Genomic DNA, 12793 nt, shown 5'->3' with positions numbered 1-12793 from the left:
TTCAGTTATGTAATAATTTCGAAAACTAAAATCCTATGAACGATGAAGGAAATTTAAGATTCTTAAAGCTATAAAAGCTACCTAACTTTGTAAGCATCAAAGACTGCCTTGAAATCAAAGATTCATAGAACAAGCTCTAAGAATAAAACATTAAAATCAATGAACAGATTCCCCACTCTTAAAACCTTCTATTCCAATTCAAGCATTGAAATGCATATTGGGAGGGTTATCCTAATCTGCAAGAAAAAGCAATGGCCTACTCAATCCCAATCATTTCTTAAACAAAGAAAATAAGAAGAAAACAGGACAAAAAGGTTTTATTGTGATTGGAAGGTAAGAGGTCGTCTTGTTTTGATTAAACCGAAGTAGGTCAGACTGTAAAAGCTTTTTTTTTTTCTTTTTTGGGTTTTTTGAGCTTAAAGAGATTTGAATGGTTGGTTGGGTTAATTAGGTCCCGCGCTTTTCTTAGACTCAACTTTCAAAGCACTCCGAGTGAAGGTTGGCATGCGCCTTATAAATGATGAGGCTCTCCATTTGCTGCTTCACGAGTCGAAAGCATAAAGCATCCTCCTCAGGTACTGTAGTTATTTCTTTTGCTTTATTTCCTTACGAAAACCTCATAAAGTTTTTCCTTTATTGCGATTTCGTTTACATTTAGCCTCATTGGGTGTTTTCCTTTTTGCTTGATGGGTAGCTAGTTTCGTTTTATTCTCCTTAATTTTGGCTATTTCTCTTTATTAGTAAACTTAAATTTCGTTGTCATGCTCGAGTAATTTTCATCTTTCTTGACGATTGCTGTTTTTAAGCTTAAACCGATAGGAAATTTCGTGGCTGCTTCTTTTGTTGGAACTGCTTACCCCACGTTTTCGCTGCCCTCCACTTTCATGTTGCATGGTGGTTCGTGGGAACTGTTTTTGTATCTGTGATAGTGGGACGTGTAATTGGTGGTTTTTTATGGGGAATTGTAGAAGTGGGAATCCAACTGATAATATCATAGTAAACCATGACTTCTACAAGGGACTGTACTCTTGGCATCCCAATTGCTGCAATGGCTTTATAGTATCAGCCAATTCTGGTAACCGGGTTGGATTGTCACCAAAGTCAGGTGGTAATTATGCAGTTATCAAAAATCGCACAGAACACTGGCAGGGTCTGGAGCAAGATATCACAAGCAAAATTTCACCAGGTTCTACGTACTCAGTTTCTGCTTGTGTTGGAGTATCGGGGCCCCTTTCAGGGTCTACAGATGTCATGGCAACCTTGAAGCTATTAAACCATGGTTCAGGAGCGAGCTATATGTTCATTGGAAAGTAATGATGTTTATTTTTATTGCATTACATTTCTTTGTATATAAACTTAACAAGGAAGTTTTTGTTAATGGCGTTTGTCATTGCAGAACATCTGTGTCAAAGGGAAAATGGGAAATGGTGGAAGGTATATTCTCATTACCAACAGTGCCTAATCAGGTTATATTTTATTTGGAAGGGCCTCCTCCGGGTGTTGAGCTGCTTATTGATTCAGTGGTTATTAGGTGTCCTAGTTCAAGCAAGTCAGAGGTAACATTGCCTTAGAGAAGTTTATCCTTTTTCTTTTCCATAACTGAGTATTGTAAAATGTTCATTTTCATAATGCTGAAATGGTCTATGAGTAGCCAACTGCCTGCGTGATCTGTCAGTAAAGTGCTAAACTGTTAAATTTGGTAACTAAGAGTTTAATATAAGGAAGCCTCAATCACCGAAAAAAAAAAGTATGAGTTATTTAATTTTTCATTTGTTAACTCCACTCCCTTCTGGCCAAGGGGAAAAGTAAAAAGAAAGAAGCCTGTTTCGTAGTCTTACAGTGATTTTTTGATCCCTTTGCCATCCTCTTTGTTTCAGAAGAGTACAAGCATAGGATGCAGTGCTGTTGGAGACGAGGTCATCATAAACCCTCAATTTGAAAATGGTCTCAGTAACTGGTCTGGAAGAGGCTGCCAGGTTGTTTTGCATGATTCTATGGCAGATGGGAAGATTTTACCAGAAACTGGGAAATTTTTTGCATCTGCATCAGAGCGCACTCAGAACTGGAATGGAATCCAGCAGGAGATCACTGGAAGAGTGCAGCGAAAGCTAGCATATAATGTAACAGCTGTTGTACGGATATTTGGTAACAATGTCACAACTGCTACTATACAAGCTACATTATGGGTCCACACACCAGATCGTGGTGAACAGTACATCGGAATTGGCAAGTAAGTTCCTTTATTTGTTTTATTGTGCATAGTACTAGTGTTTTTTTCACTCAAAATCTCCGGCCATTTACACGTTCTTCCCTAGATTTATTTGGTTTATGAAGATCCCATATGTTCCTTTGGTGTTGGGGTCTTGATGCTTTCTTTTAATATAATAGAGTGCAGGCGACCGATAAGGATTGGGTGCAATTGCAGGGAAAGTTCCTTCTAAATGGTTCTCCTTCAAGAGTAATCATCTATTTAGAAGGCCCACCTCCAGGCACAGACATTCTTGTCAATGCCTTAAGCGTAAAGCATGCCGAGAAAATCCCTCCTTTACCACCACCGATTATTGAGGTGAGTTGAATGATTTTGCTTTGGAATCTGTTATTGATTTTCTTGTACTTTAGAGAAGATATCGGATGCTTAGATTTGCTGCATGCTTTCCCACAATAAAACCCCTAATTGATATAAGCATGCACTTTTTGACAGTAGGATCTACATATTGAAGTTGATGCAGTTAAAAATAACCCAAGTGATGGTTTCCTGATGTGTTCTTATTTTCTTGTAGAATCCTGATTATGGAGTTAATATAGTTACAAATAGCCAACTAAGTGATGGAACCGATGGATGGTTTCCTCTTGGTAACTGCAATTTTAGTGCTGCATCAGGCTCACCAAAGATACTTCCTCCAATGGCTAGAGATTCCCTTGGTGTCCATGAACCTTTAAGCGGCCGCTATATCCTGGTGAAAAATCGCACGCAAACTTGGATGGGCCCAGCTCAGATGATCACTGATAAGCTGAAACTTTTCTTGACATACCAAGTATCTGCTTGGGTTCGAATTGGTTCTGGAGCAAGTGGTCCTCAAAATGTGAATGTCGCACTTGGTGTGGACAACCAGTGGGTAAATGGTGGACAAGCTGAGATTAAAGATCGTAGATGGCATGAAATCGGTGGTTCCTTTAGAATTGAGAAGCAACCATTGAAGGTTATGGTTTATGTCCAGGGTCCAGCTGCAGGTGTTGATTTAATGGTTGCTGGACTTCAGATTTTCCCTGTTGATCGTGTGGCCCGGTTTAAGCATTTGGCGAGGCAAACTGACAAGGTAATATCCAGTTGCAATTTCAGTAGTATTTGCTGTATCAAAAGTATGCTGACATTATAACTTCCAACGTTGGGTCCTTTTTTACCAAGCCTCTTGTGTATTTGTAGTCCTAGCTCACTTTTAACTTGTAAGGGGTTTCATTTGGCTTATGTACAGACTCGAAAGCGTGATATTATCCTTCAATTCTCAGGATCTGAATCAAGCAGTTTGTTTGGAACCTCTGTTACAGTCATGCAAACACAAAATAGTTTCCCTATAGGGTCTTGCATCAATAGAACAAATATAGAGAACGAAGATTTTGTTGATTTCTTTGTGAAAAACTTCAACTGGGCGGTGTTCGGAAATGAATTGAAATGGTATTGGACGGAACCACAAAGAGGAAATTTCAACTACAAAGATGCTGATGATATGTTGGCTTTATGTCAAAACAACAAAATAGAAACCCGAGGTCATTGTATTTTCTGGGAAGTTCAGTCCACCGTCCAGCAATGGATTCAAGCATTGAACAAAAATGACTTGATGAAAGCTGTTCAAAATCGTCTAACAGGCCTTCTCACACGTTACAAGGGAAAGTTCAGGCACTATGATGTGAACAACGAGATGTTGCATGGGTCATTTTATCAAGACCGGCTGGGCAAAGATATCCGAACATACATGTTTAAGACTGCAAATCAGCTTGATCCATCTGCCACGCTATTTGTGAATGATTATCATGTTGAAGATGGAACGGATACCAGATCATATCCTGAAAAGTATATTGAACAAATTCTTGATTTGCAGCAGCAAGGTGCACCTGTTGGAGGGATTGGGATTCAAGGACATATAGATAATCCAGTAGGACCAATAGTGTGTAGTGCTCTGGATAAGTTAGGCGTTGTTGGTCTTCCTATCTGGTTTACAGAGCTTGATGTGTCTTCCCTCAATGAACACATTCGAGGGGAGGATTTGGAAGTTATGCTTAGAGAAGCTTTTGCACATCCTGCTGTGGAGGGTGTAATGCTGTGGGGATTTTGGGAATTGTTCATGAGCCGGGACAATGCCCATCTGGTTGATGCAGAAGGTGAAATCAATGAAGCTGGGAAGAGATTTCTTGCTCTTAAACATGAATGGTTGTCTCATGCACACGGACGTATCGATATTCAAGGACAATTCGAATTCAGAGGCTTTCATGGGACATATGTTGTGGAAGTTGAAACTGAATCGAACAAAGTTTCGAGAACATTTGTTGTTGACAAGGGCGACTCCCCATTGGTGGTGTCCATAGATCTGTAAAATCGAATTATTATGAATAAAATATGGGATGAATCAAGATGTGACACAAAGTTAATATGAGAAGATAACTAAAGCAAATATCATATGAAAAATAACGTGATAAGTTATAACATGCTATAAAATTATTTATTCCTACATTTTATATTTCAAAATATAAATTTAATTGTTAACACTATTAAAATTATTTTGTTAACTTGAGATCCATTACATGACTATGGAGTAGTTTTTTTTTTTTAAATATCACGTTAATAAATTTAAGAGAATAATTTCAATAATTAAACTTGAATTTTAAAAAATAAAAAGACTAAATTTGTAAAATTAAAATAAAAAAAGAAAACAAGAACTTGAAGCATATATTAACCTAAATTATAAACCCTAAATTCCCATTTATAGTACTTTGAATAAAGAAAAGCAACCATGAAAGAAAAATCAAATCAGTTTAATAAATTAGGTAAAATATATTATAGATGACAAATAAAACACAATAAATAATCTCAAATAGATTAGGAAAATAATCGATGAAATGTGATATAAATTAATATATAACATAAAAAAAACCATTACTGATTAAACAAATTGTAGATTAATAAAATTTAATATTATAATTTTATAAACAATTAACTCCCGAAATTGCTTTGTAATTGTATGCATTCACTTAGTCTATCCTAAAAATTACCGAAAAAGCCCTCAAAATTAAAATGAATAGCATGAATTAAAAGCTGAGTCCAATGTTTTGAATCCCGGTTTCTCAACGAATTGGGGGATAACTTTTATATATTGTTATAGAGTTGGGAGAAAACATGGGAAATCATAAGAAAAAGCTTTGATTATGTATTAGTGAAACAAATTGCTCGTGGTCCTTCTCACAGAAGAACAAAATCTTGATGATTTGTCTCCCATTTTCCAATCTGGCAAGTACATGTATATCCCCTCCAAGAAAGTTTCATGAAATACGGCTGCTTTACCTTTTGTTTTGTCTCCCAGAGTAGTTTATTAGGTGGGTGAAAGGGTGGTGACTCAGCCCACTCCTTTCACTGTGAAAATAAAGTTGAGGTCCAGGAAGAGTGTCAAACTAGACAAGGCCCAAAGGTTCAGACAAAAACAAAAGGACTTGGGTTTTTAGTGACTAAAAAGAAAAGGAGAAAATGACTGAATATAGAAAAAAAATAGCAGCCAAGAAGGGATTAGACAAGCCCTCCAATTGAAAGCTGAAGTTAGAGAACTAGAAAAGAAAAAGAATGAAAGTTAGGTGGGAGAAATGGAAGTTCATGGACTCAAAATGGGGACCCCATTTTTTGATTTTGTATTGGATTCTTCCATCATTTCAGCTAAATATCCCAATTGGTAGTCTCATTCAAATCTGATGTCAAAATCCCAATATCATCTCCTGCATGTAATGTGTAAGAATCAACATCAGTTTTTGTTTTTTTATTTTACACATAGATAGCTGTAACTATTTATGATTTTTTTTATAATGATGTTCTTTCCAAAACTAAACAGGTACCATGTAGAATGACTTGATGTTTTGTGGGATAGGAAGCTGCAACATATTGCTATCTTAATCAAACAATTGAAGTGTAATATAATCAATTTGGACTCTCTCACCATCTACTCCTACCACTAAACCATAGACCAAGAAAAATAGATAAGTAGAAAAAAAAAGGGGGGAGGGGGGACTATTAACAACAGTGTTAACATATATATACGATATTTTAAGTTTTTCCTAAATCCAAAACACAAGTAAGATGCAGAGATATAGAATGTATACTGTATACATAAAGTATAAAAGTAGCTTGATGATGATGAGGGGTTCACAGCTTCTGAGATGCTGGAGGTTCAAATTTGGTGTGTTTGATTGGACCCGAAAACAGTATCTCTCTATCTCTCTCTCACATTGTCTCGGTCAAAATACATGGTTCTAATGGACCCCATTGCCCACATGGGCGTATAGTGGAAGGGTGTTGGGTCGTTTCCAATTCCACACAAGTGCACGTTAGCTTCAGTCGCTTCCCTAAAAACCTTTCTTCCTCCAAAGGAGAATGTGAGAGAGAGATGAAATGGAAAAAGGGAGGGGAGGGGTGGTTGTCTGTGAATGATCAAAAAGGAGGTAACATTTTATGTGACTGGGAACCGACCCCACCCCACCAAGTATATAAAAAATAAAAACAATTGTAGCAAAGAGTGGCAGAGACAGGGATTTATGAGATGTCTAGTGCATCGGGAAACAGCTCCCGCGCTGTTTTCGCGCGGCTCTCTCTGAAATGGGACCCAACACACAGGCCCTGCCATTGCCACCGCAACCATAAAAAAAAAAACTCTGAGTTTCTTTATGGGGCTTTGAAGTTTAAGGGATGACAAGGTGAGTTAGAGATCCACCATTGACATGCTTAGCAGCAGTAGTAGCAGCGGAAGTGGGAGTGCTTCATCTTGTCTTTCGTCTCTATAACATTACACAACTGCAAGCCTGCAACTTGTAGTGTGGGTTCAATTATATCTATATTTTTTATTATTTATTGTACTATCTGTCAATTTATAAATTAAAATTAAAATATGTTAAATATATATACCTTGTAGTTCAATTGGAAAAAAAAATTAATTTATCATTTTTAGTAAAAGATTATTATTATTTTAATGCGTTTTATTTATTTTTTCATACTTTTATATTTGTTTTTGGTACATAAAAATAGAGATCCAAGTTAAGCACGCAACAAGCCATGTCCTGAGTTATCTGAAGACTCTCTGACAGATCCATTGAAGAATCGGTCTCAATCTGCCTACAATCGTCTTCGACAAAACTTTTATACGACGAGTTAAACAAACTAATAGGTCGGAACAAGGAAATCCTATGCGTCGTAGTTGTCTTGGGAATCAAGACTAACATTACTTTCAAAACCGAATCATCAAAACAACTCGTAGTAAACGCTTCCTGTACAACAGACAACAATGTTTTGCTTACCATGTCCCAGTATTTCTGAAAGAACAAAAGTTGAAAACCATCCAACCGCGGGGATTTCAAAGCCTTCATTGAAAATAGTGCATTTCGAACCTCCGATAAAGAAACTATACTCAATAGATTTTCCTTCTCCGATTATGAAAAACTTGATCGAAATCTTCCATAATCACCCAACAAAGGTTGCACCTCCCTGTCCATAAAAAGTTGTCAGTAAAAGTCAACCACATAAACGTAAATCTGATCCCGATCCATAACCCATTGATCCTCAATAATCAACCCAACAACTTTATTTCTATTTCTTCGTATTAGCGTAGTCAAATGAAAGAACTTGATATTCCATTCACCATGTACAATCCAATCTAATCTAGATTTCTGAAGCCACAACCCTTCCTGAGTCAAAATATTTTCATATTCAATCGATAGATTTTTTTTTCCAACTGTTGCAAGAAGTCCGAAGTTAAATAACAAGGACATCAAGTTGACCATTCCATAGCATAATCAAATTATATACATGCCACATTCTTTGGAACCAAAATATATAATATATTTCTACCATTCAATTATAGTGTGACGTCCGCAAAAATTTTGGAACCAAAATAACATATTTCTACCGTTCAATTATAGTGTGACGTCCACAAAGATTCAACTTTGTGAGTTCCACAAATTAAATATCTACAAGTAGAAGAAAAAACTAAAACAAACATATAAATGCTTAGTGATTTCAAATGAAAAACACAAGGTTTAGGCATACTAGCTACCATAAATTTGACATACATTTGACTAACCTTAGCACATAATGTCATAATTAGGAACATGACAACATTGACATCCAAATAGGTTAGACATTATAACATATCATGAATATCATCAATTCATACCAAATCATACTTTACCATCTCACTTGCATACATCAAGATACAAAATCATGTTATTTCAATATAAATCACAAATCATAATACCATATTAAATTAGTTCACTTCTTTTTCTTCTTTTTTAATTCAATATCCAATTTTAGTATTTCGCCCAATGAAACACTAGTAAAATGAACTCAGATACACAGGTGAACTACACTACACTAAGGCACTGAAGTGCAAAACCCATGGGCATCAAATATATAAACATTTCAAATACATTCTTTCACCACACCAAAGTTTTCGTAAAGACGTATAATATTCGATAATATGCAACAGATGTTGGATCTTAATATAACCTTTAATAATCTTTGTACAATCACATATTTCGTACAAGCACGCATAATCCTTTATTGGCATGTCAATCATATCATAACATTTTACTAAGTTCATATGGATATCAACTATTCATATTTGCAAATTCAACCCTATAGTCATTTCCAATTACATATCATATCATGTAATCATTTTCAATTACATATCATACCCTGTACAATGTATTATAACATAGTAAACATATATCTCTATGTCAATATTCATTAACATATCAAATTATTTCCAAGCATAATAATAATGAAACAAACACAAACATACATATAACACAAGGGAAGGTAGTAAGTTCCAATTGAACTTACCTTTTTGAAACACAAAACGAGTAGATTCTTCATGGGCTAATCCATAATTTTAGTTTTTTCCCTATTAACTCCAACTTAATCCAATTCTTGATTTATACACATATTTTATATACCAAATCCATACTAAACATTAGCAAATATTGTCATGAGATGCATGATATTAAATAAGTTCATTTTTTATTTCCCTCATATTTTACATTTTATTCAATTTTGTAATACCCCTCACCTGATTCGATTATCGAAACCAAGCTATAGGATGTTATAACAGTCGACGAAATAATTACATGCAACATAAAATTCAAATATTTCAAATAACATGCAATTATTACATATCACAAACAAAATCAAGTTTAAATCGAGCTTACGAAAGGTCTAAAATTAACCCTAGAACAAACAGGGATCAAACTGCAACATTTTCAAAAGATAAAGACACTCATGTAAAACGAGTGTCACACGGTTGTGTTCGCAGGCTGTGTAACTCGCTAAAGTTGTGTGGATCAAACACTAAAACTTCATCAAAAGTCACATAATCGTGTGCCTGAACCATGTAACAAACTGAGGTTGTGCAAATTATAAGTGACTAAATCTACAATACTCGCACGGGCATGTGGCTGGCTCATATGGCAATTGAGAACCATATGGCTCCAAAGCTTTCTACATTTCAGTGGTCACACGACCGTATGGAACAAAAATATGTCATCTTAAATCTATTGCATACCAATATAAACTTTTAACATGTTGGTGCATACTTGCACCTTTAAACCTGCACCAAAACATACTAAAATATGTACCCAAAGCGTTCATTTACATATGCACAAAACTATCAAGAATTCAAACAAGAAGTGCACTCCAAATTAACATCTAATTCCAACCATTTCATCTCTAACATTTACCACTCATAAATTTCAATTATAGCCCAATTCAATGTTATACATCCATGTACCAAAACCATCTATTCCATTACCAATTCCATAAGCAACTGTACTTAGCTACCATCACATTTCCATAACTAAATAATATACCATATCAAACATGTTAAGGTAACTTTTACACATCCAAATTGGCCATTTTTATGCTTCAAGCATAAGTTGCCAAATTACTATCATATACTATTCGAAATTATTATTTTCAAGCAACCAAAAACCATTAAAATTCTTGATACATCTCTATAAGTATAAAAAGCAAACATATGTACAAAACAAGCTCTATTTATATGCCACATAACCGTGTCTGAAACGTTTAAAATACTATTGAATCAGAAGTTGGGTAGTGTGTGCTCCGAGTTGATTCGATCGACGAGTTCTGTAAAAGTCTCAACTATAGAAACAGAAACAAAAAATGGAATCGAGTAAGCATTATATTTTCTTAGCAAGTTCATAGGTTAAAAAACTATAGAGCTTACTGGAAATCACAGTTAATATGCCAACTTAAATAACTACATGACTTTCCCGTCAACACAATCGTGCATTGAGTTTAACAAATACAATACTTTAACATTTCGAATTGTACTATACAATTCCATTCAAAACCAATTTATTAAAAAATCTATCAAATTCATCATTTACATTCTTCCAATTACATATATAAATACATCTCTGTCATCAAAGATATTCTTATACAATCTTTTACCTTTTCATTAACATTTTAGCCCATTGAACTAGAAAAAAACAGATACGAATACACGGGTAACCACCAAAACACACCTGATTACTTGTCTGAGCGAAACACACACCTGAGCACCAAAGTGCTAAGCCCATTGACACATGTCAACATCCCCACTGAACACACCAATGTCTCCAAAGAGACAAACAGTAACAGTGGTCTTCGTAGAGACAAACTTGGTAATCTGTAACAAATGTTGGATCCTGATTTAAACAGTAAATTCTCCGTACATTAATATCATCTCATATCATATCATGTACAATGCACAAATAACACTATTGGCATGCCTATTTATCCTATCCTATAAAACATTTGTCTGAGCACTTTTAACACATTTAATCACTTATTTACAATTCAGTCCATTTTCACCTTTAGTACCTTTTTTAATTCAATTCAAAACATAATCACATAATATAAATTCATAATTCAAACACATATATTACACATATATGCATAACTACACCATATGAACTTACTTGGAAAAACTATATTAAACGAGGTGTCAAGGACTAGTATGCAATTTTCCCTTTTCCTCGATTAAGTCCTTGTTGATACGAATCTTGATCTAAACTGTAATTCGTTCCAAATTATTAGTTATAAACATTTTATAACAGTTTATCTAATGCATATGATATCCTATTATTACTTTTCATAATTTTTCCTAAAGTTTTGCACTTTATTCAATTAAGTCCCTAAAATCGAAACAAACATATCATTCACATTTAAGATTAGTTTTTGAAACCAATATCAAATTCATCCCTCTACAACCCTCTAATAATTATATTTACAGAAATTCATCACTAATTTTGAAATTCTTACACTTTAGTCCCTATGTGCAAAACTAACAATTATGCAATACATTCTAGCCTCCATAACAAACCTACGAAATCCTTTCATGGCTAAAAGTTACCCTAAAATAATTACCCTTAGAATGATGCAACTTCTTCCTTAGCATTAAAGGTTCCCTGGTATCCAACCTAACCTAAATTCTCATGAAATTATGCAATACATTCCGACCTCCCATAGCATCATATTCTAACATCCTCATAACATTGCCCAAACTTTTGTCCAAGTTCTCAAAAGCAAAACCCGGTGACAAATCATGCACTTTAACCCGAAAGTCGACAAAGAATAAATCAACACTTTTTAGGTTATTAAAGGACTAAAAGCTTGATAAAACTGAATAAGATACAAACCCGAATGACCTATCACCCTTATTGTAGGACCTTGAAAAGGCTTCCACAATGACAATGGTCAAATAGCATTTAAATTGATCGCCCGCTCACCAAAAAACTTACCCACTAGACAGAGGTCGTAATCAATATCATCCATAATAGCCTCCTCAACCTCAACAATCAACTATGCCTCCTCCCTATCCTGGATTGACATTTGCTGAAAATTTTTCATAGAAGAACCTAAACGCATCATAGACCCAGAGCACTGATCTTAGCCAATAACATTGACTTCACAAGACCAAATCTTGTACAATGACACAACGAAAAACCTCACACAAAAATTAGGGAAATGCTATTTTCAAAAATACCCTAAGTTACAAGACTTATAAATATTATTTTAAAATACAATTTTTAAAAGCAATGTTAAATTAACCTTTTAATTATTAATTAAAAAATGTTATTTTATTGAACTTAAAAGACGTTATAGTAAATAAAATAGAAAATGAAGATTGAGTAGTAATGGCTATGGACATCACAATAAATTATAATATAATATATGTATACTCCTCCTTCAAATTTCTTTTTCAAAGTGCAATTAAAGAAAAGAAAGAAGATTCTCTCACACACTTTCTTTTCATTATTGTTAACCTTATTTCTCAAATTGGTGTAAGTGTATTTATTTACTACCATACATATCTCTATCATGTTTTATGCATGGAAGATATATTTTTTTTTCATGGAGTATATACCTACATCTAATTTAATATTTATTTATATTTAAGCACTTTATTAAATTTGTGTTTCTTTGATCGTCAATTCAAATGTAAAATTATAAAAATATTTTTCTTTCAAATTAGAATTAATATTA

General features: G+C 34.4%; 1 protein-coding gene across 4 annotated transcripts; it reads left to right on the top strand.

The window, feature by feature from the left end:
- The first annotated feature begins 453 nt into the window (after positions 1 to 453).
- On the top strand, positions 454 to 4626 carry LOC107957881 (endo-1,4-beta-xylanase 1). Of its 4 annotated transcripts, none has more exons than XM_041113918.1 (7): positions 454 to 575; positions 807 to 1310; positions 1397 to 1556; positions 1881 to 2230; positions 2389 to 2566; positions 2781 to 3317; positions 3474 to 4626. In XM_041113918.1, exons 2-7 carry the CDS (start codon positions 892 to 894, stop codon positions 4587 to 4589), a joined length of 2760 nt encoding a protein of 919 aa, XP_040969852.1. In that variant the 5' UTR covers positions 454 to 575; positions 807 to 891; the 3' UTR covers positions 4590 to 4626. The 4 variants fall into 4 exon arrangements, with proteins under 4 accessions (XP_040969852.1, XP_016748987.2, XP_040969854.1 ...); XM_016893498.2 differs by having other exon boundaries at positions 1878 to 2230; XM_041113920.1 differs by lacking the exon at positions 454 to 575 and having other exon boundaries at positions 686 to 1310; positions 1486 to 1556.
- The last annotated feature ends 8167 nt before the right edge of the window (positions 4627 to 12793 follow it).

This window comes from Gossypium hirsutum, chromosome A05, assembly GCF_007990345.1.
Source record: "Gossypium hirsutum isolate 1008001.06 chromosome A05, Gossypium_hirsutum_v2.1, whole genome shotgun sequence".
Taxonomy (NCBI): Eukaryota; Viridiplantae; Streptophyta; class Magnoliopsida; order Malvales; family Malvaceae; genus Gossypium; species Gossypium hirsutum.
This window is presented reverse-complemented; position numbering and strand designations above follow the sequence as displayed.

Coding starts and splice junctions, on each gene's coding strand:
- LOC107957881 (XM_016893498.2), top strand. CDS start 892: ATGGTGGTTCGTGGGAACTGTTTTTGTATCTGTGATAGTGGGACGTGT. Junction 2,567..2,780: donor TACCACCACCGATTATTGAG/GTGAGTTGAATG, acceptor ATTTTCTTGTAG/AATCCTGATTATGGAGTTAA. Junction 3,318..3,473: donor TGGCGAGGCAAACTGACAAG/GTAATATCCAGT, acceptor GCTTATGTACAG/ACTCGAAAGCGTGATATTAT.